This window comes from Pollicipes pollicipes, unplaced genomic scaffold (assembly GCF_011947565.3).
Source record: "Pollicipes pollicipes isolate AB1234 unplaced genomic scaffold, Ppol_2.1 Scaffold_4881;HRSCAF=5763_pilon_pilon_pilon, whole genome shotgun sequence".
Taxonomy (NCBI): Eukaryota; Metazoa; Arthropoda; class Thecostraca; order Pollicipedomorpha; family Pollicipedidae; genus Pollicipes; species Pollicipes pollicipes.
The window spans coordinates 59,690,560-59,717,000 of record NW_023596576.1 but is presented as its reverse complement, the minus strand read 5'-3'; the positions used below and the strand labels follow the sequence as shown (position 1 = coordinate 59,717,000).

General features: G+C 52.1%; 2 protein-coding genes across 6 annotated transcripts; both read left to right on the top strand.

Moving 5' to 3' along the window:
* The first annotated feature begins 1,108 nt into the window (after nt 1-1,108).
* LOC119101324 (COP9 signalosome complex subunit 2) lies at nt 1,109-10,177 on the top strand. Of its 5 annotated transcripts, none has more exons than XM_037224631.1 (10): nt 1,109-1,118; nt 2,263-2,348; nt 2,783-2,977; nt 4,218-4,343; nt 4,707-4,874; nt 5,659-5,833; nt 6,520-6,658; nt 7,751-7,941; nt 8,368-8,509; nt 8,927-10,177. In XM_037224631.1, exons 2-10 carry the CDS (start codon nt 2,295-2,297, stop codon nt 9,069-9,071), a joined length of 1,335 nt encoding a protein of 444 aa, XP_037080526.1. In that variant the 5' UTR covers nt 1,109-1,118; nt 2,263-2,294; the 3' UTR covers nt 9,072-10,177. The 5 variants fall into 5 exon arrangements, with proteins under 5 accessions (XP_037080526.1, XP_037080522.1, XP_037080524.1 ...); XM_037224627.1 differs by having other exon boundaries at nt 1,109-1,145; XM_037224629.1 differs by lacking the exon at nt 1,109-1,118 and adding an exon at nt 1,119-1,138.
* Nucleotides 10,178-11,517: 1,340 nt separating this feature from the next.
* Nucleotides 11,518-25,680, top strand: LOC119101325 (deoxyribonuclease-1). The gene is made up of 9 exons (XM_037224632.1): nt 11,518-11,585; nt 12,522-12,670; nt 20,827-20,996; nt 21,250-21,350; nt 22,351-22,621; nt 23,161-23,296; nt 23,592-23,765; nt 24,254-24,376; nt 25,024-25,680. Exons 1-9 carry the CDS (start codon nt 11,558-11,560, stop codon nt 25,159-25,161), a joined length of 1,290 nt encoding a protein of 429 aa, XP_037080527.1. The 5' UTR covers nt 11,518-11,557; the 3' UTR covers nt 25,162-25,680.
* The last annotated feature ends 761 nt before the right edge of the window (nt 25,681-26,441 follow it).

Here is a 26,441-nt window from a genome sequence, read left to right as displayed (position 1 = left end):
TTTCTGGTCTCTTTCCCTTTTTGACACAGCGTTATCATGGGCAGAAACTATGTAACAAAACGCACACACGGTCAGGTATCCCAGATCGGGCGCGCATACCTGCGACTGAGAAGTGAAGGCACCTATAAGAAAACACCCAAAGTGAGAGAGCGTGAGCCTCAAATGACGCCATGAATGAACGATGAACAATATATACACTATAGATATATACTCTGGATGGCTGGATTACACCAGAGAGATAATCGTATCTTATAACGCAGGCTTTGTCACGCAAGCTCTAAAATGACCAAAGTCTGGTAACTTTTTGTAAACGGAGGGGGGGGGGGGGTACACTAACCTCCAGGTGGCACCAAAGCGAAACGTGGCCCTTCCCTCGATGAAGTACAAGACTTGGATGCGGATATACTGGCCGCAATTAGCAATGCGTAGTCAAGGGGTGATTTGAGCAAAAAAGTTAATGCAGGCCAATGCACAATTCACATTGACGACCAACACTACCCACGCAATGGCATCGTGCGCATACGGTCCTACCCGCAAAACATGGCTAAAAATAATTTGAACTGAGCGCCGTACCTACTCAAGCCACCACTACTGCTGTGCTACCAACAATGGGTGAGACACTGTCGGGGGCTTGACGGAGCGAAAATGGATTCCGTAATCAGGCGGTCACAGGCGTCGATAGGTGCCGAGACTGCTTGATGTGCCTGCCAGCGAACGTATGTTCTGGGGCAAGCACCGGTACCACCGGCCTATTGCCGGTCGTTACGGTCTCGCAGAGAGGCCGCATCAGCCGGGACAGCAGCGACGGTGACCGCCTTATGGCCGGCGGCGATGGCGGCAAGAGGTGGCGGCGGCTACAGCGACGGATATGAGGACGCTGAATGTAAGATCCATATGCGTTATGTGGCACAATATGGTGCACGTGCGGGATATAGCACAAGACATCCGGCGGCTGAGATCATGGCCGTCAATTCGGTGTTCATTATGGGCCACCGAGAAGGCGACTTCCAATGACGTCACGCAGTGGCCTTTATAGAGTGTAAGCAAATCGCTTTGATGACTTTGCGTCGTATATTACGCCTTGGTCGCCTTCAGCGGCTTTCAGCGCAAGGCTGCACGTACCGGCTGCGGTGGCTGGGTTCGAGGTTTGGGTGGTGTTTGAGCTGGGGTTTGCGCGAGATTTTTGTATGTTCGCACTTGCTGTCCCCTAGGGTTGTTAGTGGGCATAAGCTTGATGCTTACAACGATCCCCCAGATTCTTTGATGGTCTATAAGTTTGATGCGTAGCCACCCTGCCTTTTGGAGGGTGAATAGACGGAGATAGCTCAGTTTGTGGTGTAAACATAGCTGAAACTCAAATAACATCCAGTCTTTCTCAGGGCTTCATACCACCTGATGACTGATTTAGAGTTAACTGGCTGAAAGATGTACATACCAGATGAAGATGATAGTGAGAATGCTGTTTTCCACGTGCTAGTTTGAGTGGTACCTTGAAAGACTTATGGCTTCCTTAAGTACAAAAAGAATTTAAAGGCTGAAGAAAAAATACATTGTCCTGTAGCTTCATAAGGATGGCAAATAATGTTTTGGCCATTTGAACCACTCAGCACAATTGTAAGCTGTAATTCAGGCTCATTTATTTCAACAGGAATCATGTTGTGCACAATGGGACCACATTTGGTACACATATATGCTGCAAAGCCATGGATATATAATGTTGTCTGGACTTCTTCTTCAATATGTACACTGATGATGTGATTGTTACAACTTGAATTCTGACCAATATGCAACTTGCTAAGGTAATGTTTCAACCACGACTCATCACAAATGTGGAGCCAGTTCCAACTATACCTGCAGTCAGGTGTAAATATTCTCAGTTGTTCCTGAAGCTTTGAGACACAATTTTTTCAGGTTTCCACTATGGGGGGGGTGCAGGAAGTGGTGCTCCCCTCCACTGCATCTCCAAAAGTGCAGGATTTTGTAGTTACCACTGAGAAAATGTTATTTGTTTTATCACCTCATGCTTTTTCACCCGAGACAACTTTTTATGGCACCTTAGTCATAACCTATTTCTGGCAAGCCTTGCAGCAGAAGTTTGATGATGCAGTCAAAATTTGTACTGCTTTGGACAGATATGGACTCCTAGTTAACTTCTAGAATGTTTTGAATTCCATGTGTTGTTTTATATGCTGACCATTTGATGTAATAATTATAGTTAGATACTCAGTGTGAATCATACATCACATGTGCAATGTTTTTCAGCATCAAGAAAACACCAGAAAAACAAAACAACCATGTCAGATGCAGAGGTAGACTTCATGTGCGATGATGATGAAGATTATGACTTGGTGAGTTTGAACTGATTCTGATCATGAACCAGGATGTATTTCATCTTTTGCCTCATTTCTTGGCTGTTTGTACTTTGTGGCATTCTTTAAAAATATTAAACTGGTATATAATTGCCATCAGCATATGGATTTTTAAAATTTAAATACAAACTGCTGGTCCTTCAAAAATGATGACATGTTTAATGCTGAGCTACCCAATGCATAGCTTGCACTTAATTGTTTGCCCTTCCTGTCATGGCCCACTAGCTGCTAATTCAGGTTGAGTTACATTGTCAGATAGACAATGTAGTCTGACCTGAACTGAGAGCATACATATGTAATCTGTAGCTGGCAGCTGCATGACCAGGCTACTCTGCTGTGATGCCCCACAACAATATGTGTCATTCGCTGCCCCCTGTGTGCCTAATTACCACCCCCTCCCCGTTGCCTCGTAGGAGTACTCGGAGGATAGTAACTCAGAGCCAGACGTGGACTTGGAAAACCAGTACTACAATTCTAAAGCACAGAAGGAGGAAGACCCCACCGCGGCATTGGCCGCCTTCAAGAAAGTCCTCGACTTGGAGGGTGGTGACAAGGGCGAGTGGGGCTTCAAGGCGCTCAAGCAGATGATCAAGATTAACTTCAGACTGGTGAGTGTGGCACTTTGCTGCGGCCTTGACGATCGATGAGCGCCAAGGGCAGCTGGTTTGGAATTGCATAGCATCTGCCAGGGGCGAGGCTGGAGGCGTCTTGGCAAGGCCTGGCAGGTGCTGGCGATCCAGAACAGGGGACTGCATGCCACTGGCCATGTCAAGGGAGGTTGTTGTTAGGCTTGTATTTGGTAGCATCAGGGCTTCGCTTTGACATATCTTTACATGCAGCTGTTCTTAAAGCTGGTGGGATACCAAAAAATAAATCTGAAGAGGCTGTCTGACGTTTGAGCTTCAGTCTTTGAACATCTGGAAAGGATTGTTATATGCCTGCTTGAGGTGCATAACCTCCACCTTTGTTAACGCCTCCTATGTCCTGCGCTGGGTGAAATCTGCAGCGAGCAACTCAGTGATGGCCGCAGCTGCCGCTTCGATCCCCCCCCCCCCCCCCCCTCCTTCCTCACACCCGTTTCGCTGCAGAGGATCCCTGATAACCTTGCGAAGTGCAAGGCTGGATATTTTACTCTGCGGAGACCATTTGCTGAGTGCCAATGGCTGACAGGGGCTGGACTGGTGGGATTTCACGCCTGTCGTTCGCAAAAAGCAACTGGGCAGATCACGTACCTCGTGACGGCTGCTACGCCGCAGTCTCGATGACGGAGTCGCATCCGAAGGCTTAAACTATTGCAAAGTTCTGGGCTGCGTTATGCCGGCCGTTTTTCAGTCGAGGTCTCCCAAGGCTTTTGCCAGGGCTGTGTTCCAGGATTTTCTGATATGTCCGCCAGGTCGGATCACCCATGTGCCCTGGGTCACACGAATTGGGCCCGTTCTGCATGTTGTGGCTGTATTTCCTTGTGTGCATCGTATCTCCGTCGACGCGGAAAGAGGGCGTGTTTGCTGTCACCGGCGCCATTGCGAATTCGTGGATGCGTGCTGTGTGGCGTTAGTAAGTGGCTGGGAGGTTGGAGTGTTTGCTTTGGGAAGAACGTCAGTTCTGAAACTGCTGGTTTATCCGCTCCCGCCAGGGTGTGGGGGTTTTAGCGGTGACTTGCGTCGATAAGAAATACACAATAATATTGACACACTCTATGTGTGCCAGACATTTTGTTCTCTTCAAATTGACGATTTCGGATTTTTATTCTGGTCAAATTAATCTCGATTGAACCGACTGTCTGGAGTGGTTTGTGCTGTCGGGTAAGTCATCCATATTGACATTGTTACGTATCTTTTCTGTCGTCAGGGCAACTACACGGAGATGATGAACCACTACAAACAGCTTCTTCAGTACATCAAGTCTGCTGTGACTAGGAACTATAGTGAGAAGTCAATAAACTCTATATTGGACTACATATCTACATCCAAGCAGGTAGGCACTGGTGTGGGGGTTGCCCACACGTTCCCGGAATTTGCATGACCGCCGTTGTCCGAGTTCTCGGCGGGTAGTGAGGGCCCTCTGGCTGCCGGGTGCCGTTTGGGTGGAGGTGGTTCTTCGCAAGTTACCGGAAAGACGTTGTCAGGAAGGAATGATGTCAGCCGACTCGAGCAAACATTGCCAGAAGGCACAGATGAAAAGCATTGCTTCGCAATCGTCCCATTGTCCAGTGTTGAATGGTTTGGTTGTTAGGAGGGAAGCTGTTCAATGCTCCCTGGCCGCCCGCTCTGGCTACCATCCAACTCTGCATGGCGTGGGGGCGTTTTCGTACCTACTAATAGGCTCTGTGTGTGACAGATGGAGCTACTGCAAGACTTCTACGAAACGACGTTGGAGGCCCTGAAGGATGCCAAAAACGACCGGCTGTGGTTCAAAACCAACACCAAGCTCGGCAAGCTGTACTTTGACCGCGGGGACTACGCCAAACTGCAGAAGATTCTCAAACAGCTGCATCTGTCGTGCCAGGTGGGCTCACGTCGGCTACGTCAGATCGTTGCGTGGTGGTCGGAGCTAGCAGACTTTTGTGTGCTTTTTTTGCTTGTGGCGGAGTCTGTTGGCATAGATGGTGGCAGCACAGCGTCAGTGACGATATGAGGCCTCTGATATCGCCTTTTCTGTAATATGGCCTGTCTGCTTTGCAACATGTCTCTCTGCTCAGTGTGACACTGCGGTCGGCATTGTTGACGCGCTCACGGTAGTTGTAAGCGTTTTAAGACATCGTTCATGCGAGTTTGACGGGGCATTTGCTGGTATGCCTGAAGTAATACGGTGCCCGTCCAGCATCACAGCACTATTTTGCGGGAAATTCACACCTTAAAATAGATGCTCGTATACTAAAGCGATGGACTAGGAACAATAGCTTTGTTTTAGGTATGTGGAAGGTTATGACGAGGTTCTCTCGATTCATCCGGTATCTTTCGTTTTGCCAGGAGTTTATTCACTGCGCTGAGGTGTTCCCATGTAGTTTTTTTATCAGCTTGTGTCCTCTGGGAGGCGAGCACGGGTAGTGGTGCCTGCTCTACGGCAGTGTCGTCCTGCACGTAAATTGTGGCCGGGTTTCGCCCGAAGTAAATAAGTAAGAATGACGGTATTTCAGTTGTTCGAGCTCTGTTGACATTTGGTTGGTCGAATGCCTTAAAGGGTCTGTCCCCTGCGGAGGTGCCGGTGATCACGGCTCTGCGTTTGCTTCGGCTGGTGCTGTGTCTGTGACCGCTCATGCCTGACTGTAACCCGGTACGCCCGGCGACAGACCGATGCCGGCGAGGACGACATGAAGAAGGGCACCCAGCTGCTGGAGATCTACGCGCTCGAGATCCAGATGTACACGGCGCAGAAGAACAACAAAAAGCTGAAGGCGCTGTACGAGCAGTCCCTGCACATCAAGTCGGCCATCCCACACCCGCTCATCATGGGCGTCATCCGAGGTGGGCAGAGTTGTCTCTCACCTCCCGCCACCATACGGTCCCATGGAACAAAGGTGACCAGATCCTGGTAAGCCAGGTGTTACAGTAGTCTGTGGGTCTGATTAGTGGTGATTGTTAGGGGAGATTGGCCTTTGTGGAACTCCTACTGGGCGTGCCGCGGCTTTTTCATGGGCAGAGGCTAAATGGGGCTAAACCAGGCTGCATGACATTAAGTTTCACGATGACCCCGTTCACATGCACAAGTATATGGTGTGCTTGCCTTTCCTTGCCCACCTGTCTTGGTGGGTCTGTTAATCGTCAGCTAGGCGCGTTATTGAGGACGTGTTTAGGCAGCAAATCCGTCTGACACGGGACATCCTGACAGAGCTGTGGGACATGCAACTCGAACCAGGGGTCCTTGAAAATGTGACCCATGTGTACATGCAATTTGGACATGAGAGCTGGAGCGTTTTGAACAGCGATGTCAGACCAGATTGTCATTAAGTTTCGTACTACGGTTGTTGCCCGATTTGCTCCAAATAGTATGGGCACACTCATCACATCTACACATTGTTAAGTGGTCTACCGCTGGCGAATGTTCTGGCAGGTATGGTGAGAACCGCCAGAGGTCGCCCAAGTACTCTTGTTTTTTAAGGGACGTGGTAATCAAGCGTGTTGTTTAACTGTAGGAGCTTGATTGTTCCCAGAATGCGGCGGAAAGATGCATCTCCGTGAGGGAGAGTTCGAGAAGGCGCACACGGACTTCTTCGAGGCTTTCAAAAACTATGACGAGTCGGGCAGCCCACGACGAACGACGTGCCTGAAGTACCTTGTCCTCGCCAACATGTGAGCAGTTTTCGTTGGCAAGTGTAATGGGTTCTACTCCACCGCATCGTCTACGTGGCCTTCTAGAGGGACCGCTCCACCTTTTAAGCATTTTTGAAAAACCCACCGATGAAACCTCAGAACTCGTTATGTGTAGTGATAGAACTGGGTAGTGCCACTGCAGTACAATTAAGGTAAAGAAGAGGTAAATTTGAATTATTTTGGAGCGCAAATTACGCTGTCAAGATGTTGTCGCCGCGCCACACCTGTTTGTTTCCTGATGACCCCAGAGTAAAGCCCTATTCCGCGCGACAGCTGATGACGGCAGAGTCTGCTAACGGCCGTCGTCAGCGGTTGCGGACTAAAGGTCCAGTTTTGAGCTGTTTTAACCTGCGCATTGCGGCACGCGGGCTTAAAAGTGACGCCTCTTCTGGAATGATTAACGTCAGTTCAAATGAACGTTTGTGATTGGTATAACGGGTGGCGAAGATAGTTACCGAGGAGGGTATTGGTTGAAGTTTGAACCAGTGTCCGACCAGAGACCATGTGATGCGTCTGTTTCCCCAAAGCCAACGTGCGCTTCGAAAAGGGCCACTGTGTTAGACGCTGTAGTGGAGAAGTTAAAGCCATGGGATGACGTTTTGTGAAATTTACGGGATAATCGTCCTATATTTGTATATCTTTCCCGAAATGGAATGTTCCAGGCTTTCACAACTCTTGTTGCGCAAGCATTTGACAAATAGTGTATTGCAAACATCGTATGACACCCAAGTTGGAAAAACCACAACAAGTGGAAAGCATTACTTTCGTGGTGGTGACGAAGGAAGCCTACGCGATTTTTCTCGCCGGGGCTGTTACTTCAAAGCGAATTTCGGAGCAGTTCAGAAGCATGTCTTGAAGACGCGCGTTGCGATCAAATTGGACGCGTCTTGATGTAGCTATACAAAAAAGATGGCATACCCCCTGAAAGAAAAAGTACCTTGAAGGTTCGCCACAAGACGAAACGTTTTTTAGTGCTCACTTACCTTTGAATAGCAGCTGTCTTGTGCATTCGTTACTTGGTTTGATCTTCTTTTTTCCCTGCTGTACAACAAATGTTGCATGTCGTTTCAGGCTGATGAAGTCAGACATCAACCCGTTCGACTCGCAGGAGGCCAAGCCGTACAAGAACGACCCGGAGATCCTTGCCATGACGAATCTCGTGTCCGCCTATCAGAACAACGATATCAACGAGTTTGAGAAGATCCTGAAAACCAACCGGAAAAACATCATGGACGACCTGTTTATCCGGGAGCACATTGAGGGTGGGTGAACTCAGGGCACAGGGGCCGTCGTGGGTGGTTGTGCGCGATTGGCGGTATCTCAGTGTGTGGTTGGAGTGCGAACTGATGTCTGTTGTGTATAAGTTGACAAGTATGGTTCTTAGTGATGTTTTTTTTGCGTATTTACCTCGTTTGGTTTGATGTAGTTCTAAGGTACAAAGTTGGCATAGCTCCATCTATTTATGTCTATTCGTATTGGATATTATTTCAGTATTTTGTATATGATGTGCTTTCGTTTCATTTTATATCAAAGGAACTGGCGTTGCTGGTGTCTAAGCTCTGTGCAAATATTGATTCGGCGATAGTCTGCCCTTGGTGCGACGAGGTCTCGGTTGGCTGTGTGTTTGCTCGGTGCTGTACGAAGTATCTCCCATTCGGGTCTGATTTCGTCATATCATCGTTCTCCAGACCTGCTGCGGAACATCCGTACCCAGGTGCTGGTGAAGCTGATCAAGCCGTACACGCGGATACAGATCCCGTCCATCTCCAAGGAGCTCAACATCGACGTGGTGGAGGTGGAGAACCTGCTGGTCTCCTGCATCCTCGACAAGTGAGTCTGCGACAAATTCAAGTGCCTTGAGTTATCGGCGGCGGGTTTGGCCATGGCAAACTTACGCCTGGCCATGGACATGGCGCGAAGTGGTGGTGGAAAACACAGTGCAGGCTCACGGACAGCCCCGTCAACAGCCGTCTTTCCACCGGCGGAGACGGCCGATCGGTGATATTCAGGACATCCGGTGTCGAACAACTATTGTATCGAGTTGCCTGATGCATTGGCCTTTAGTCGCCATTTGGCGGCGCTGTGTTGACTGCATGCGTATGTACCTCACGACCAGCAGACACTGCACGTGTTCGGTTGCGCTCGTGTAATGTAACGAGACAAATGTAGCTCGTGATTTCTGCGACCTGACCTGATCCGCGTAACTTGAGTCGTGACCGGACCTGACCCGGCCTGTCGCTCTCGCAGCACGATTGCGGGTAGCATCGACCAGGTGAACCAGGTGCTGGAGCTGGCGCGCGAGCCGCGCGAGACGCGCCGCTACAACATGGTGGACCTGTGGGCGCGCCAGCTGTCCTCCCTGCACGCCACCGTCGTCAACCGCATGATGTAGGCCCCGCCGGCGACAGGCGCGCGCCGCGGGACAGAACACGAGCGGCGCGGGGCTCAGCGGGCGCCGTGGACCGGTCCGGCGTGCCGCGGGGGTCGGTGGAGCGGGCGGCGGCGTGGCGCGGACCGCACAGGAGGTGTGGCGTTCAGGGAGCACGCCTGTCGCCGTCTCGACGGCGTCTCCCGGCAGCCGGCGGTCGGTCGACCGTGCGCTGGTCGTGCTGGAGCGGCCCGGCGGATCGGCGCGCGCCGCCGGTGGAGGTCTCCCGTCGGATGGTGCGCCGTCACCGTCACTAGTGCAGTGTCCGGCGAGGCCGGGACTGGCGGACCGTACCAGCGTCCCCTGCCACGCCGCCGCCGGTGGAGGTCTCGCCGTCGGAGGGTGCACCGTCACCGTCACTAGTGCAGTGTCCGGCGAGGCCGGGACTGGCGGACCGTACCAGCGTCCCTGCCACGCCACCGCCGGTGGAGGTCTCGCCGTCGGAGGGTGCACCGTCACCGTCACTAGTGCAGTGTCCGGCGAGGCCGGGACTAGCGGACCGTACCAGCGTCCCTGCCACGCCGCCGCCGGTGGAGGTCTCGCCGTCGGAGGGTGCGCCGTCACCGTCACTAGTGCGGTGTCCGGCGACGCCGTGACTAATGGACCGTACCAGCGTCCCCTGCCACGCCGCCGCCGGCCGCCCCGACCGCCTTCTTTCGGTGGAGATCCCCCTCACCGCAGTCTGCCACAGCCGGAGTAGTCGGTCGCCCGTCCTGACGGAGCTAGCTACGGCTACTGGGTTGCTGGTAGCTGGCCGAGTGTCGAAGCGAGCGGTTCTCGCACACGAATCCTTGTTGGACCTTTTACTTGGTGTTGGCCCGAGTCCCGTCTGCGCCGCGACAGCCTTGCGTTGGCGGCGCCTGTCAGCGGCGGCCAGCTGCGTATCAATCCAGTACTTGTGATAGTGGTGAAGAGGGCTCAGTCAACAGTAACTTGTCCATGCTCTGAACGGCGGATTGTTCACGGGCCCGGAAGGAAAGTGTGCATTTGATCGGAAGGTGTATGTGTTTGTACACTGTGCAATGGGATGCAGTACAGTGGACACGTTCGCGGGGACCGAGTGAGTACTTGTGTTTGTATATACATATTTTTTACAAAGCGTGTTTTTTCATTTCAAAAGGTTGGCAAAACTGGCACTTTAGATCAGGACGGGAATGCGGACTGATAGGGGCACATGCAGGATTTCACAACGGGTGGAGAAAGTAACACTGAAAACATTTCACCGGAAACCGAGCGTAGCGTTCCGTTGGCTCGCGCAATTTCTCACGTATCGTAAAGCAACATGCCTTGCCTTGTCCTTCCTCTACGCGTCTACCTGACACTTAAATTGCCGATATTTAATCGCGTACGCATGCATGCCATACATTTCGTAAGGAATGGGATCACGTGCTTCTCGCCGAGGGTTGCCATGTGTGTGCGTCCCAGCAGATTGGCGCTCATAAGTGACCTTAGGTGTGAAGCCTATCAGATGGTGTGAGCACTTGCAGCTGAGGATAGCTGACGACCTGACGTCGATACTGCGGGAAACACGCCGCACGTGTCACGTACAAATGCTATTTTCGTGATGTATTTCCCTTGATTATCGGATTGTCTGCTCCATATGCTAAACTAGGACACTGAAGATGTCTGCGTCACCGAATCCCCGTGTAAATTCCAGCTAACATTGCGTCACCACTTATGGAAGGGCCACGCGACGTGAAAAATGAACGACATCGCCTCTGTTGCCCATCCATTTATGTTTAATTAACTAGAACCCACGAAAATACTCAAAGCACTGTCGTCCATGTGGTCTTGTTTTCGTATTCTTGTCTTGTGTTGCCTTTTAGTTATCTCAGCAGTAGCCATCGCTTCAGAGGCAGGTTCGGAAGCCTGTTCACCTACCCAGCTTGACTTGAATGATTAAGCTTCAGCGGCGTGCAATAGCTGCGTAACGCACGGCGTCCACCGCTGGCAGTCGTGTTGCTGTGCTACCGACAGATTATGACCCCTCTTCATGTCGGGTAAGCATGCACGCCTGCTACGCTGCTACCTGCTACCTGCCACTCGAACGGCTGCTCCACAGCAACCGTTCGGCGCGAAGGCCACACGCTGTCAGCTCCAGCTGCACAAGGTGATCTTTCCGCGCGGAAGCGTGGGGACGCGGCCGAGCACTCCTCTCGTGACCTGGGGACAGCATGGCGCAGAGGTGGCAGGACTGCTTGTCGCCTAGTCTCCCGCGGGGATGGCAGAGTGACGCGCCCGGGCCCGGCGCAGCTGGTGGGATCGGGCTGATAATTACTCTCCTTTGTACGTTTGACTGTCTATCATGCTGGGCTGCCAAGAGGCGCGGGCCGCGCAGGTGGCTCTGACGTCAAGAAGGCGCAGCTGATGCGCTCGTCCCGAGCGTAGAAAGGGGCGAGGTGGGTGGATCACGTGTCAGTCGGGGGTCTCCGCGGTGATCAGCGCCGACTATGCACCGCTCCGCCGCCGCCGCTCTAGGTAAGCCGTGACCAGAAATGGTGGATTCATCTCACCGGGGCACAGCGCTCGCTTCCCACGCGCACCGTGGCACTTGTGCAGAGCGGTTTCAGTGGTAGCCCGTCGAGTCGTATGGCGAATCACCACGGGCCATACGGTTCTGGTCGCTCTCGTATTGCTCAAATCACCGACGTCAACGTTTGACGTCGTGTCGGTTCCGGTCCGAGCGAAGTGCCCGGCTTGACGCTGCGAGGTCCCGGATGTAGATACTCGCATGGCTCCAGCGCGACTCATGGCGTTACAAAAGAGCTTACGGATGACAGACGCAGCCGGGGTCCGGATGTTCCCAGCCTGCGTACACTGAGTCATGCATGTCGCGATTAGTAATTGGTGTTCACAGGCGCGATGTCATGCTCTGGAACTGAGGGAACATGCTCATCAGCGTAAGAGCGACATTTTACCTTCGTGGGCCAGCTACGGCGCCTTGAGCTACCAACCATTATCTACCAGCTGCCACTACCACTTACTTCCAGCTACCACTCACTATCCGGGAGTGCACACGTCCCACTGGAGCCGTCTGTCAGCCCACAACCGTCACGTGCTCTCACATTGGTGCTTGTGTCCCAGCGTAGAGCTGACTCACTGACGGGCTGAGATGGCGCAGCTCGACACCGGATGCCCTGTTGTTTCCGGGGCTCAGAGTCGGGCGCGCTGGCGGCCCACAATCACGCACACAGCCCTGCCCCCCCCCCCCCCCCCCTCCTCTCCATAGCTGCCTGTTCGGCGGCGGTACGTTTGACTGACCTTTGCACGTCAGCTCCGGTAGGTTCCAGGGGAGGGGGCAGTGGGCAGGACGGGGCTGGCGGGCCCGGGCACCGCCTCACTCGCGATCGCTGCCGAGCTCCGTCAGCACGGAGGCCGCGGCGTCCCGACTCAGCATGGTGTACCGTCTGACAGGAGCGGCGCTGCTGCTGGCCGTGCTGGCCGCGGCGCGGGCCGAGGAGGCCAGCGTGGTGGGCGAGCCGCTCTCCATCGCCGCCTTCAACGTCCAGCGCTTTGGCATCACTAAGATGCAGAAACGAGACGTCATGGACCTGCTGGTCAGGGTAAGTCAGATTCAGATGGAACGACAGTTTAGTGTGTGTGGGTGTGTGTCTGTGTGTGTGTGTGTGTGTGTGTGTGTGTGTGTGTGTGGGTGGGTGGGTGGGTGTGTGGGTGTGTGTGTGTGGGTGTGTGGGTTTGCCTGCATGTTTGATGGCCTCATTTGTCCCTGGTCATGTGACCGTCGATGATCGCTCGCGCATATCGTGCATTGATGATCATTTCGGCGCTCTTTGCGAGCGAGGCGAAAAAACGATCAAGGCTTACAAGTGTTCTGTAGGTACTCAATGTTTGTGATGCTAACTCCTCCATGTGCTAGGCCAGTCTGGAAATGTTTGGCAAATTTCCGCATGATAGCGCCTGGATTTGGACAAAAAACAATTGGCTGCAACAAACGACAGCTTTTAAAAGTGGAGGATGGCCCAGATGAAACTTAACCTACATCCCTCCTACAGTGGCAAGGGTATTTGTTGCACAATCGTGACTGCGGTGGGTATCGGACTGGCAATTAAGCGCTGCAACGCGATTAGCGGCAGCGGCAGTCATCGGTAACCCCTTACTTGAATCTGTTAAGATTTTTTTTTCTGTTATCACACTCCTTTCTAAGCTTTTCATTAAAAGGCAGCTTCACGTTGTCTTCTGATTTGAAGTCGTTTCTCCGCAGTAAAACATTTTGTAATCTACGAAAGTTTTTTCATCGGGGAAGCAAGTTACAGTTACCGAAATATGGGTTAAAACTGTGCTTTGGGAGAAGGCCAGATCAACATTGGCGGCCAGCCCTCCCCCCCCCCCTTCCTCCTTCTCCTACAGATTTTACATAGGTGAAACCCCTGGGTGTGAGCACTGCGCGCGCCACAATGCAGTTTTCAGACAAGCGTAGCACAGCTATTTAACAGTTGCGCTGCAATATATTTGAGGCAGCTACTTCAAACATTTCTGATCAGGCAGCACTGCAGCCCTGCAATATCACGGCAATCCCACACCCCCATTTGACTAAGGCGGGAAGCGTACAACTTCCTAACTGCAAAGAAGCTGAAGAACACTAGTCGAAGCCGGGATCAGATGTCGCCGGCCAGGTGCCACGTTGACGCGGAACAGTCCCAGTGGCCAGTCAGGCCCGAGTACACACCATGGACCGGTCCCAGTGGCCAGCCAGGCCCGAGTGCATACTATGGACCAGTCCCAGTGGCCAGCCAGGTCCAAGTGCACACCATGGACCGGCCCGCATGGGCGGTTGGAGAAGCGACTGGAAGGTAGTCTGCGGAATGAGCAACTTGGTTTAGAGGTTAATTTATGTTATTATAAATTGCATATGATAGCTAGGTTACCTCCATATGTTTCAGATAATGATGGATGTTGTGACACGGCATGGCACACAGATAAAGGAATCGCTTTCACTTTTTTTCTAAACCTGCAAATTTCGTCATGTTATTGCTCGTGGTGGCACGAGAATTCATGTTCTCAATGTTATGATTTGTTTTTGTAAATGTATCACTTGGTCCCAGGGCGGTGTGTTCTTTCTTCAGTGAACTGCATCACATAACCTAGGCCGGAAATATCAGTGGTGAGAATGCTGGGCTTCCATGTGGGGTACCGAGTGCGCCTCGCGTCCAGCGGTCCCGAGGCAATTATTTGACCGCTGCACTCGCTGGCGCGCACTAATAAGGTGTGCGTCGATATGCCAAGCGCAACACGTTTCAGGTATCATCCCAGACCACAAAATGCCTTCAACTGGGGTCTGCATGCGACCAAACTCAGTGTTACTCAGCATGTAAGCAAGATATTTCTTAGTTATCTTTATCTTTCTTAGTTATCTTTATCTTAGTTATCTTATCTTTAGAAGACGTCACAACAGTGTTAAGCAGTTTTCAGAGTAAACACTACACTGTTGTAGCTATACTTGTAGGAGACTGAAGCCCGGTGCTTCGAAGGTGTGACGTGCGTGCGTGACTGACGTGCGTGCGTGCTTGTGACGAAGGTGCGTGCTTAAACAAAGTGTCATGTGTGGACCACTACATATGACCCTCATGTCAAATGGCTCTCGTGGCCTTCGTCTGCATTTAAAACGTCAGTCGCGGTACCTTCCATCTGCCAGGTACCCCAACTGATCTTCAAATGCTGTTTGCTACGAAGAACAGCATCGAAAGACATGGTCGCGGCTTATTGGTCGTCTTCAAAAGGATACATTGTCGGTATTGAATATTCTCTGCGTTGTTTTGCCTATATTTCAGCTTGCTTTTCATTATCGCCATGCACAACGTCACGCGATGCGGGGAATGAGCATTAAGATAGGCATCTGCCGCTGTCACTGACCCGAGGGCGGGTCCAGGATTCCGTGAAGAGTTAACCACTCGGCATGCGTGCCTCGCCGTCGACAACATATTCATACTCGAGTGATATTCGTGACGGTCAGCTGGTGTTGGTACCACACTAGGCTTGTCCGTATCGCTTGTTGTGCTCGTCGTGTTTATCTTCCACATGAAAATCGAATGAGTCCGTTTAAATGGCATGACTAAACCTCCTACAGCTCTGCTAGTTGGTAGCATAAGTAAGGCATTCGGGAAGTTACCTGCTAGTCTTAAAGTGTGTACCCAACGCGATCTAAAAGTCGTGTTGCATCTCCATTCGGGTTCTCATACCAATCAAAAGTCCTCTCGGACGAATACTGATTTACGTATTATCGAACTTCGTCGCCAGCTTGATGGTCAAACTCGCATGGCTATCGCCCCTGGACCTTAAGGCCCCTAAAAACTTTGAATTCCGGCCTTTCCCTTTTTCTTTTTGTTTATTATTTCTATACGCGAGAAAGAGTCTTCCTAAGCGCATCCGTGGATCGCCAAACACAGGACGTAAGCACACGGAGCACGTTCGTTTTCTCCAGAGACTTGTGATTTCCGACATTTTCAGGCTACGTTTTTTCGCAAAAAATATGACAAAATGAGTTACAGTATACTCCATCAAATTTAAGCACGAATATTAATCACAACAACTAATTATCGTTATGCGCGGTGAAACCGGTTGAAAACAAAATATTTGTGTTGCTTAGCTAACCTACAGCTAATAGGTTAAAGCGAAAGAAGCAGCTTTTACACGACTTTCGACCTGAATTTGTGACGGCCAACTAATGTTGCATGATGTACACATCGAGATCTCGGTATTGGCAGCCAAAGCTGGCGAGAGCAGCTAAATTTTTAGTACGGCGGTGAAATGTGGCGGGGGTATAAAAGGGAGTGTCTCACCTTTGTGGCATATTTCAAAAACATGCTCTAGTGAAACCTCAGGACGAGTTACGCCTGATAACTGAGTAGCACCGCTGCAACACCGTCTGGACATAACAAGGACATCAAATGTAATTATTTTCCCGCCTAAACTACGCTGTCAACGCTTTTGATCAACTTAACGATTCGTTCCTGCAGTCGCCACCACCGTCGTCACAACGGCCGTGCGCATCTCTATTGGGCCTTAAAGAACGTTTGTGATTGGCCCAGCGTGCAAGGAATTGTTATCGAGCAGTTGGTTGGTTGAAGTGTGGACCAGTGCGTCATACGGATTATATGATATTCCCGTTCCCAAAGCCAAAGTGCGCCTCGAAAAAAAAACGCAGTTCTAAACGCCAACAGGCCAAGACAAAGCACAAGCCACAGTACAAAGTTTCGCTGAATTCGCGGCAGAATAGCTTGATGTTGGCGTGAAGCATGTTCGCATGCTCACCTGTTTGTATAAGCATAGTGTTTCAAGTTTTCGCGGCATTTATTGCCCAGACAGTTTGACAAATCAGTGTGTTGCAATATAACAGAGCACACTCGTCGGAAAAGGCATAGCAAATGGAACGTATGACTTTCTTAGTGGTGAGCGAGTCAAATGAGACATCTCCCGTACGGTTGGATGCTTAAAATCGAAATTCTGAGCTATTCATGATTTCGAGGAAACTGGTATTATTGATTAAATCGTGCGCGTCTGACATATGAATGCGCGAAGAGTACAACGGGATGGGATACTCTCGTTTAACAATGTTTAACAATTAAATTACAGCCGCACACAGTCACATATCAGCCGACTGGTCGGGCTTCCGCTCCCCGTCCTCACAAGCTGACAGCCAAACCCGGGACTAGCGCCGAAACCGCCTAACATATGCCCCATTCTTAATTATGGGATCACGCCTCTCGCCCGAGACGCAGTACCATGCCGGGAGGGTCGCACGGCCAGTGCCCCCCCCCCCCCCCCCCCCCCAGTTGTACAAGAGGAGAGTTTTTTGTGGTCAGCGCCCGCCTGATGGGGAAGGGTCAAGGGGCATCGTCGGAGCGTACAGCGTCCATGCCCCGGTTCTGGCGGGGACAACACCCGAGCACCCACATCGTGCGTGTTTTCGTCGGCGTCCCATTGCCCGCGGGGTCAGAGGTCGTCCCTACGTGGCCGTCAGCGTCGGGGCCGTCCTGTTCTCTATGTACGGCTGCCGGCTCCTGATGCACGACACTGTGTTTTGCCTCGGAGGCCTCCCTTTTCGGCCCTGCGTACCACGCTTCATTTGTTTCGCGCGTTTTTCCTCTCAGGTGGACCGTCCTGCTCTCATTTTTCTGCATGGTCCGATCGTTTGGCCAGAATACGCCTTCGTGCAATATGTTGCCGGGCCGGCTTTCTCTACTCCCAGGGATCGGTCCCCGACGTGCCCCTGGACCAGAACTCGGGCGTCTCGTCCCCTGTGGCGGTGAGCGCGGGCTCGATCTTTTCCTGCCTCGTTTCGGGCGGGCCCTGCACGTCCCCCGGTCCAGCTCCCACGTGGTGCGGCGCTTCTGGTACCGGCTAGGGTGACAGCGGCACCGGTGCGGCACTTTCCGATGCTTTATGAAGTCAAGTGGTACGCGTGCGGAAGGTATCCAGGGCCGCAGGCTCCATCTGTGCGATTTTCAGGTTGATACTTGGGACGGATTACCACGTACAGCACCACAAACTAATGGCGCAATCACATGATATATTTCGTTCGTGTTGCTATAACTGCTAATCCCATTCAGAAAATAAGATTTAGATTTCTACAGGTGAAATGCTCCGCTCAGGAGTTGAACGGCAGCCCGTTCCATCCCAGGGTTAAGTATTTTGAAACGAAATGTTTTGGGTTTGAGGCTGACGTTTCTTACATCAAAGGCATGTACCTGAAATATCAATACATTCATCTTTTCATTCCCGTGGTTTTTCTACGAGAAATAAAGCTACCAATACTGTCTTAAACAAAGTATTTGCATCGCTTTCAAAACACAACCACTGAAAGGGTAAACCATTACAACTTCCTCGATTTCCCATGGAAACCCGCTGGGTCTTACCAAGCCCAAAGCCTAAGTTTCAAACAATATCCTCCGTGCATCTGTCCGCGAATGTCAAATAGTAATATGCTCATCTGTCTGCTAGACACTTGAGAGGAGGATGCTCCGAGCTATTGATGGCACGTAGAGACTTTCACTGGTACGACTGTCTTTACCCGTTCTACCTGCCACCCATGGGGAGGTGCCCATGACCTCCTTGTACACATTCCCAAACAAGTGATCCGCACTTGACCCACTCATTTGCATTTTTCCAGCATTTTATGGACGGGACTATTGTGACCAACGAAAGAGCATGCAATAACAGTGTGTAGTGTCTTTGAAGAATTTGCCCAAAGTTTCATAAACGTCATGCCCAAATATGCAAACACAACCTATTTTTTCCGAGATATGTGACCAACCCAACGCGTTACCTATTTCAAACATGTACCTTTGGGTTTACCCGTCCCGTGAAGTCCTTTAAAAGGATCTTATTGCTTGAGTTTCCAAAGTCATCGAGTTTCATTCACTATGTTTTGGCATCATCTACATGGTGACAACAACCTGCATTTGCTGTCACCTCGTTCACCCCATGTCGTAAGATACATCTTAAAAGCCACGGAAACAGGTACAAAGGTGATCCACCCCCGACGACCCGGCTCGCCCGCCGTCCGGACGCGTGACTCGCGGAGCTCGGGGGTCGGGTGCGTGGCGCGCCGGCTTCGGCCGCGCCCAGCCGGGCCTCGCGCCACCTGTGCGGCGGTGATTCAGATGCTGGGTCGCCTCGTGCGGTCGGCGACAGAGCACGTCCTCCACCGGAAACGCTCAGTGAAGGGCTGCGTGATCCCGTGGTATTTCAGAGGCCGGCAAGGCAATTTGGAGGTTACGTGTGTGACGGAAATGAAGGGACATTTTCAAGAGCAAATGAAAACAGTGCGTCTCGTACAGCTTGTGTGGTCGATGGAAGAATTTAAGGTCTCATGTTGGTATGTTGCATCTCAAGTTTATTTATTTTGCAGTGCATTGAACAAGTAACAAGTTTCATATTGATTCAGACGATATATCAACCTATTTCGGCTGCGACTTCTCGTGACGCGAAGTAAGGGCAAATCGTAAAAGTTAACTTGAAACCTGAAGGCCCATATGATGTTGTGATGCGTGAATCTTTCGTAATCCAGAAGTCAGCTGAGTAAATCAACTGAGTTGTGCGGCTGTTGTAAGGCACGAAATATCTCTTTGAGTCTAAGAAGCCTTTTCCAATTTCCTGCTCCTTGTGCATGCACGGGAACTGCTCAGTTCTGTTCTTTTTGTGCCTGGCTGGGACTCCAGCGTGAGATGAAAAAGAACAATACATGTCACGCATCACAACACAGCTACCCAAACGTCGTCCTGGACGCTCCAACCTGTGTGAACACACCGCCGATTCCTCACTGTGCAATGCTCTCTGTCCTAAAGAAGACCTTCTTACGAGGTGCTGCATGGGATCCATGGCACTGCATGCATTCTTTGTTTCCCACTCTTCGCAAGATTAGTTAATCGGAAGTCTTGATGATGCTAAAAGAGGGAAACGATGAAACACCTATTGCTCAGATTGAGAGACCATGTCATGTCTTTGTCCGCTAACCTGGTGCAAGAGGCGCCGAAATCCAGTTTTAAAAATACTAAGAGTTACTCCGGAGGTGTGCTCAAAATGCCAATGCAGGATGTCATGTCACAACGCTTTGATGTTATTTGAAGATAAGCTCCTCCTTCAAACTACAAACTTACGAGCGTGAGCTTACTTGCAGAGCGGGAGAGAGAGAGAGAGAGAGAGGAGAGAGGGAGAGAGAGAGAGAGAGAGAGAGAGAGAGGAGAGAGAGAGAGAGAGAGAGAGAGAGAGAGAGAGAGGAGAGAGAGAGAGGAGAGGAGAGAGAAGAGAGAGGGGAGAGAGAGAGAGGAGAGAGAGAGAGAGAGAGAAGAGAGAGAGAGGAGGATGAAGAGAGAGAGAGAGAGAGAGAAGAGAGAGAGAGAGAGAGAGATAAAGAAAGAGAGATGTTATATAGTATTAATAATATATATAATATATATATTATATAAATTATAGATCTAGATATACTGCTCCGTTTGTCGGCGTGTGTGTAAATTATTTAACCGGACGTAGAGCGTGTGGGAAGGCGGCACGTTTCACATCGCAGAGACAAAGAGACGTGCACGCGTCCCCTCGCCGCGCTGATAGTGGCGCTGCCGGCACCAACGGCGTCTCCTCGCCGCGCAGGAAGGCGAACAGGAACCGCGTATCTGTTCTAAATTTATGCGTGACATTGCGCAACTGTCATCCTTGACGGCTTGAGAGAAGTTGAGCTGGAGTTTACTGCAACCAGTGAGTGACGCGAACCGTAAACGGATGCTGACGTTTACCCATACCCATTTGGACGGACCCATTTGCCCATTTGGACGGACCCATACCCATATCCATACCCATATCCATACCCATTGACGTTGAAAAGTATGGCTTTGTAACCTCATTCTCCAAATGAATTCCATGCGCATAAATTTAAGTGAATTTATTCGAATAGGTGTGTGCTCTTCGCTTTTGATCGATGGCATCTCTTCGAACTGTGATAATCTTACGAGACATGCATTCGTATTGTTGTTTTTTTGGGGGGGGATAGTGTAATAAGTATATCTCAGCTAATTCCGAGCGGACTGATTTGATCGCGGTCCAACGCCTATCTGGGTGGCTGCGTGCTCAAACTGAGAGGTGACCCAGTCTGCAGTCACCGCATCGGTACAGCAGCTGAACAAACATGGCAATTTGTCTCCCCTTTCGCTGCAAAAGTAGCCTGCTACTAGCCGACCATAACCCCGCCGCCCGCCCGTCCACCCGTCAGGTCCTGTCCCAGTACGACATCACGCTCGTGCAGGAGATCGTGGACGTCTCGGAGACGGCCATCCACAACCTGACGGCGCGGGTGGCCGCCGCCACCGGCCAGCCTTACAGCGTCACCGTGTCGCCGCGGGTCGGCAGGAACGCGTTCGAACAGTACGCCTACGTCTATAGGTGGGTCCAGGTAGCTGGAGTTGTGGTCGACTCGAGCCCTCCGCCCGCGGTAGTCTTTGTGTCTCTCGCAGCCATTATGGCCATCATCACCAGCTTTTCTAGCAATGTGGGTTGCATTGCTAGCAAGTGGTCGTCCGTCGAAATTTGCTATGGTTCCGCCGGCGCCGAATGTTTCTTGAACGGGTTAAGCCCGACCACGGTCCCTGGGTGTTGTTCAGCTGACAGCTGGATGCGTGTGCTCTGTCTCCGACAGATCGGACCGCGTTGGAGTACGGAGCGCCCTCATGTACCCGGACCCCAGCGACGTGTTCGAGCGGGAGCCGTACATCGTCACGTTCGCCCTCGATGACGTCCGTGAGTTCGTTGGGACCTGTTTCCACGTCCGGAATCAGTCAGTCGCTAAGCTTTCGGTCACGGCGGACTAACAGACATGTGTGCTTGTTTGATAAGCTGATGTCTTGACATGTCCTCGCATTAAGCCACTGGGCAAGCAGGTAGCACTAAATCAAGGATTTCGTTGTCACGGGACGGAGGGACGAAATCCACTCTAGCGCTATATTACAGTCGAAGCAGATCAGAAAAGTAAAAAAAGTGGTAGTTACCCGTGTCTCAGACTCATTTTCCAATTCAGTGGCACTGGCAGGTGGGTATGGGGGTCATATGCCCCTCTATGTCCCGGACCGACGATTGTGGGCCAGATGTGAGGAGTTTGAAGGGCTGGCCGGAGGTCGTGTTAAAGGCCCCGTTCCGCAGGGTCAAGCCCGCGATTTGTGATGGTCGGGCCCCTGAAGCAATGAAGGCCCCCTGTGTCAGCTAGGGGCCCATAGTGCATAACAGGGGGTCTTGTGCTGGCAAGGGGCCCCGAGTCGGCTAGAAGCAGCGTTTGAGGGGACCAAAAAGTGGTCCGAAGAGCCCCTCGGGACGATGATCTCGGGACGATGATCAAGGGCCCGACTGAAACACTGAAGGCCCCGCAGGACCCCAAAAGGGCTGGTTGTAGATTGCATTAAGGACTCCTGCCTGCGGGACCGAGCTCTCAGATACCAGTCAGAGGACCCCTTGTACCAACTGGGGCCCCCTGGGACAATGCGGGCCGATGTGGGCCGTGTCACCAGAATGGTAGCCAATACTGAAAGGCACCCTGCGCTGGGACGGATGGCCCCTCAGTCCTTGGCCGGGACCGGTAATGCGCTCCCTAGTGGTCTGCTGAATGTATGTTGCAAAACACCAGTCCTTCCATTTATAGCGCGGATAGGGTTCGTCATTTCAGTAGTAGTGCTCGGGAGTCCGCGCCATCATGTTCTTCACAACGATGAAGTTCCGCCGCGAGCAATCCAACGTCCTCTGGCGGCAGGGTACCTCAGCGAGCTCACCCTGGTCGGCATCCACACCCAGCCCAGAAAGGCCGACGTTGAGATTGACGCACTGTCGGACGTGCTGGACTACGTGCAGCAGGAGATGAGCGCCAGTAATGTCGTCCTATTGGGCGACTTCAACGCCGGCTGCAGCTACGTCACGGAGACGGAGTGGGCGGTGAACCGACTGAAGAGTCGCCAAGACGTTGTGTGGACCATCGCCGACTACACAGACACCACCGTCTCAAGTACAAACTGCGCCTACGACCGGTAGGTGGCAGCAGCGGGCGGCGATTTTGGTAGGGACCAAGGCAATAGAACACCAGTAGCTCCGCAAGCTCTGTTGCTATTATGACATGAGTCGTACAAGGCGACTCATAGCTTGGACAACTTACTGTCGGAGGAGCTGCTTTTGAGATAGTGTGGAGCAAGACCGTAGACAAGGCGTGGACCGGGCCCGTAGCTGGGCGGGAGCGCTCGGAGCTCGTGCATCCCCTGCGATCTGGGGTGTATCACCACCCTCGTCCCGTCTGACTCCTATACTTTGGCATGAGGTATCATGACGATTGCGTGTGCTCCTTTTTTCTGTAGAGTTATGCAGCAAATAGTATACAAAATAATGGTAAAGCATAGCTGTCCAAGCCAGGAAAAAAAGGCCCGTGATTAAGCAAGTGCCCACTTTTTGCCAGGACGCCAGTGCACCTCCTGACAGAAGTTGGGACCCTTTTCAATTTTGTTCGGAACGCATGCTACGGACCTGCGTGCGCCGGTGTAACAGCGTCGTCACAGTCCACGCTCTGATCGGGCAGGATCGTGCTGAACGGAGACGCCTTGCTGAACGCCGTGGTGGACAACAGCATCGGCCCCTTCCGCTACGACGAGGCGTGGGGCATCGGGTTTGAGCTGACGGAGGATGTCTCCGACCACTACCCGGTCAATCTGCAGGTATGCGGCTCCCGAAGGCCACCACGTTTCATTAACCTGTAGGCCCACGCACTGCCATGCCAAGAAGAGTGTTGCTCTGCTACAATGACATTGCCCTTGTGACAGTGCTCAACGCCAGTGATCTCTGCATCTCTGATATACAACCCATTGAGAATTCGATTTCATTTTCTTTAAAATACACTGTAAACTTAACCCTATTTATGTGTGAGCAAGTCTTTCCCGACTGTGCCCTACGCTTCGTGATGTTCCCAAGTCGAGTGCGATCCTCGCTGACCACGCGGCCTTCGTCCATCAGCTGAAGCCGAAGACAGTGAGGGCGGCCGAGCAGTACCTGTACCCGCTGGACGTGTTCTCCGTCACCGACCGGCGCGGCGTGCCGGCCGATGACGTCAGAGCTCTGACCACCGCCGCTGATACGGCCCAGTACGACGTGCTCGGCCTCTACGACGCGCAGAGTCAGCTGGTCAAGGTCAGGGTGGCGGGCGGAGGTTGGGACAGATGACTGGAGCAGCAAAACGCTCCGGGAGGGCGAGCGATGAGATGGATGCTGCTTTTCCTATGCCTCTAGGCTAGTAATGGACGAACGAAGATCAGTGCTGACGACCCTGGGGACAACACGGACATTACCGTCCGCGTGTACTCTACGGATGTCACGATCACTGCCATTGCTTGTCAGGAGTCTCAGGAAATCTATTGGGGGATTGCGAAGCAAAAATAACACTTAAACATAGCTGTTTTGTTGGCATGAAAGTCAACTGGCGCTTGCCATTCATTTTTGTGACCGTTTGGGAGCGATGACGTCAATGACGCTCGCACTGGATGACAGTCGCGGCGCCAAACGGAAGTTCTGGCTGGCGCATCTTGGAAACTATTTGGGGCATCTCCGAACGAGCATGTTGAAAATGCTATCTCGGAGCATTGCGTCAATAGCTATCGATGTCTCGACTTCTACGGCAGGTCGAGGCTTCGTACAGGTCCTACAAGCTCTCAGGCGATGGAATCTTGGACACGCTTATCAGCTTCCAGACTAAGTTCCCCAGCATCGTCTCCAACTACGACCTGGGTCTGCTGCGCTACAAGGTAAGGCAAGCGGAAAGAAGGGTCGCTGCTGAACTGCCCTGTACCGCTAGCATTTGGGCCACGGAAACGCCCGTCCCTCGGGGCTTGGAAGTCGTCGCCATCGTTCATAAGCATAGGGATGCGCTCCGCGCGGCGCTGCACGGCGTTTCGCGCAGCGCTTGCGACTATGGGCACGGTCATATCAGCGTCCCGGCGCAGGCGGCATGGGCCACGAGTCGAACCGGGGCCTGCTGCGAGGGCGTCCGACGAGAATGGTCATATTCCGGAGTGATCCGATGGTCGTTCAATGACGTCACTGAAATGCGACCCACGTAAGCCTTACGTTTATATGATTTACTCATCTCAGCGTAGCGATATGTGTATGTGTATGCGTGTGTGTGTGATTAGCCGCTGAGCCCGCTGGGCCTGCAAGAATGCTAACATGTAGCCAGAGAACAGTTCAAGAACGAACTTTCTAGCTCAGCACGTGCATATTCAGATCAATCACAACCGTACTAGTGTGGAGGATGTGCATACGGGGCACGCTGCGCATTCTGCCTGCTCCCTTTCAACGAAGCATAGCTCGGCAGTGGTTACGATGTCGACGGTTGAGTGTCGACGAAACGTCTGGTGCCGCGGCCTTCCTGACCCGAGTCCGTGTCCACCAGATCGAGGCGGGCGCCCTGAATGACCCGACCGTGTACGAGGCAGCCGATGCGCCACGCTGGTACGCCCAGGTTTCCTGCTCCATGGCGTCCAAGCCTCGCTGCCAGGTCACCGTGGAGAAGCGCACACTCGTGGCCTGAGTCAGCTGATCGGACAGGTCACGCGTCGGTGTCACCTGACCGGACAGGTCACGTGCCTGAGTCACCTGATCGCACAGGTCACGTGGCGGCGTCAGCTGATCGGACAGGTCACGTGCCTGAGTCACCGGATCGGACGGGTCACGCGTCGGTGTCACCTGACCGGACAGGTCACGTGCCTGAGTCACCTGATCGCACAGGTCACGTGGCGGCGTCAGCTGATCGGACAGGTCACGTGCCTGAGTCACCGGATCGGACAGGTCACGTGCCTGAGTCACCTGACCGACCGGACAGGTCACGTGCCGGCGCCACCTGACCGGACAGGTCACTTGCTGGCGTCACTACATTCGACAGGTGACGCGCCAGTGCCAACGCGTACAACGGAGCGTGAGGAGTCAGTCAGTCGCACAGTCTGGTGGTGGTCGGTGACGGCGGGTCGCTATTGCCCGAAGCGGCAATTAGGGTGGTTGTGGGTTGTGAATACACGGGAAGTGCCGCGTACGGTCTCTTAAATAAATGTATGGAAAGGCTAACCAAGGTGCGACATTGCGTTCTTTGTACCGGCGCGGTTTATTTTTCTTCAGATTTCGGAACATATTTCTTAGAACCAGATGTGTGCGTCCGGCTCTGGACAAGGACTGCTCCGGATATTGCAAATATTTCTTTGGATTGCCTTGGATATGTTGGCTTGCTTTAATGCATTTGTGGATGAAAATTAGCGGACGGCGCTATATTGAAGTGCACGAAATAGATTTAATGTTGGTCATGGCAAGTGTGCCGGTAATATTCGTAATTTGCATGTAAGCGTTACGGAATGACTAAGACTCAGAGCTACAAACATTACCTCTGGTAATTTACCCCAATAGGCGCAGAACATCAGCAGGAATTGGATACCTAGTGGCATCCCGAATGCATTAGCACTCACCCTGATTTCCACAGAGGTGTAAACAGATGTGCACACATTTATCTACTATTATACTGAAGGAACTGTGTGTGTGTGTGTGTGTGGTGTGTGTGTGTGTGTGTGTGTGTGTGTGTGTGTGTGTGTGTGTGTGTGTGTGTGTGTGTGTGTGTGTGTGTGTGTGTGTGTGTGTGTGTGTGTGTGTGTGTGTGTGTGTGTGTGTGTGTGTGTGTGTCGGCTGCGCTCCCTGCAGGCCAAACGGTCGGGATTTTTCCATCAAATTTGCACATGACCGAGATGTACCGGCTGCACATTTCTGAATCACGTCAAAATTTCGCATTTCGCAAAAATGAGCACGTGCCGAAAAAACGCATAAATCCCG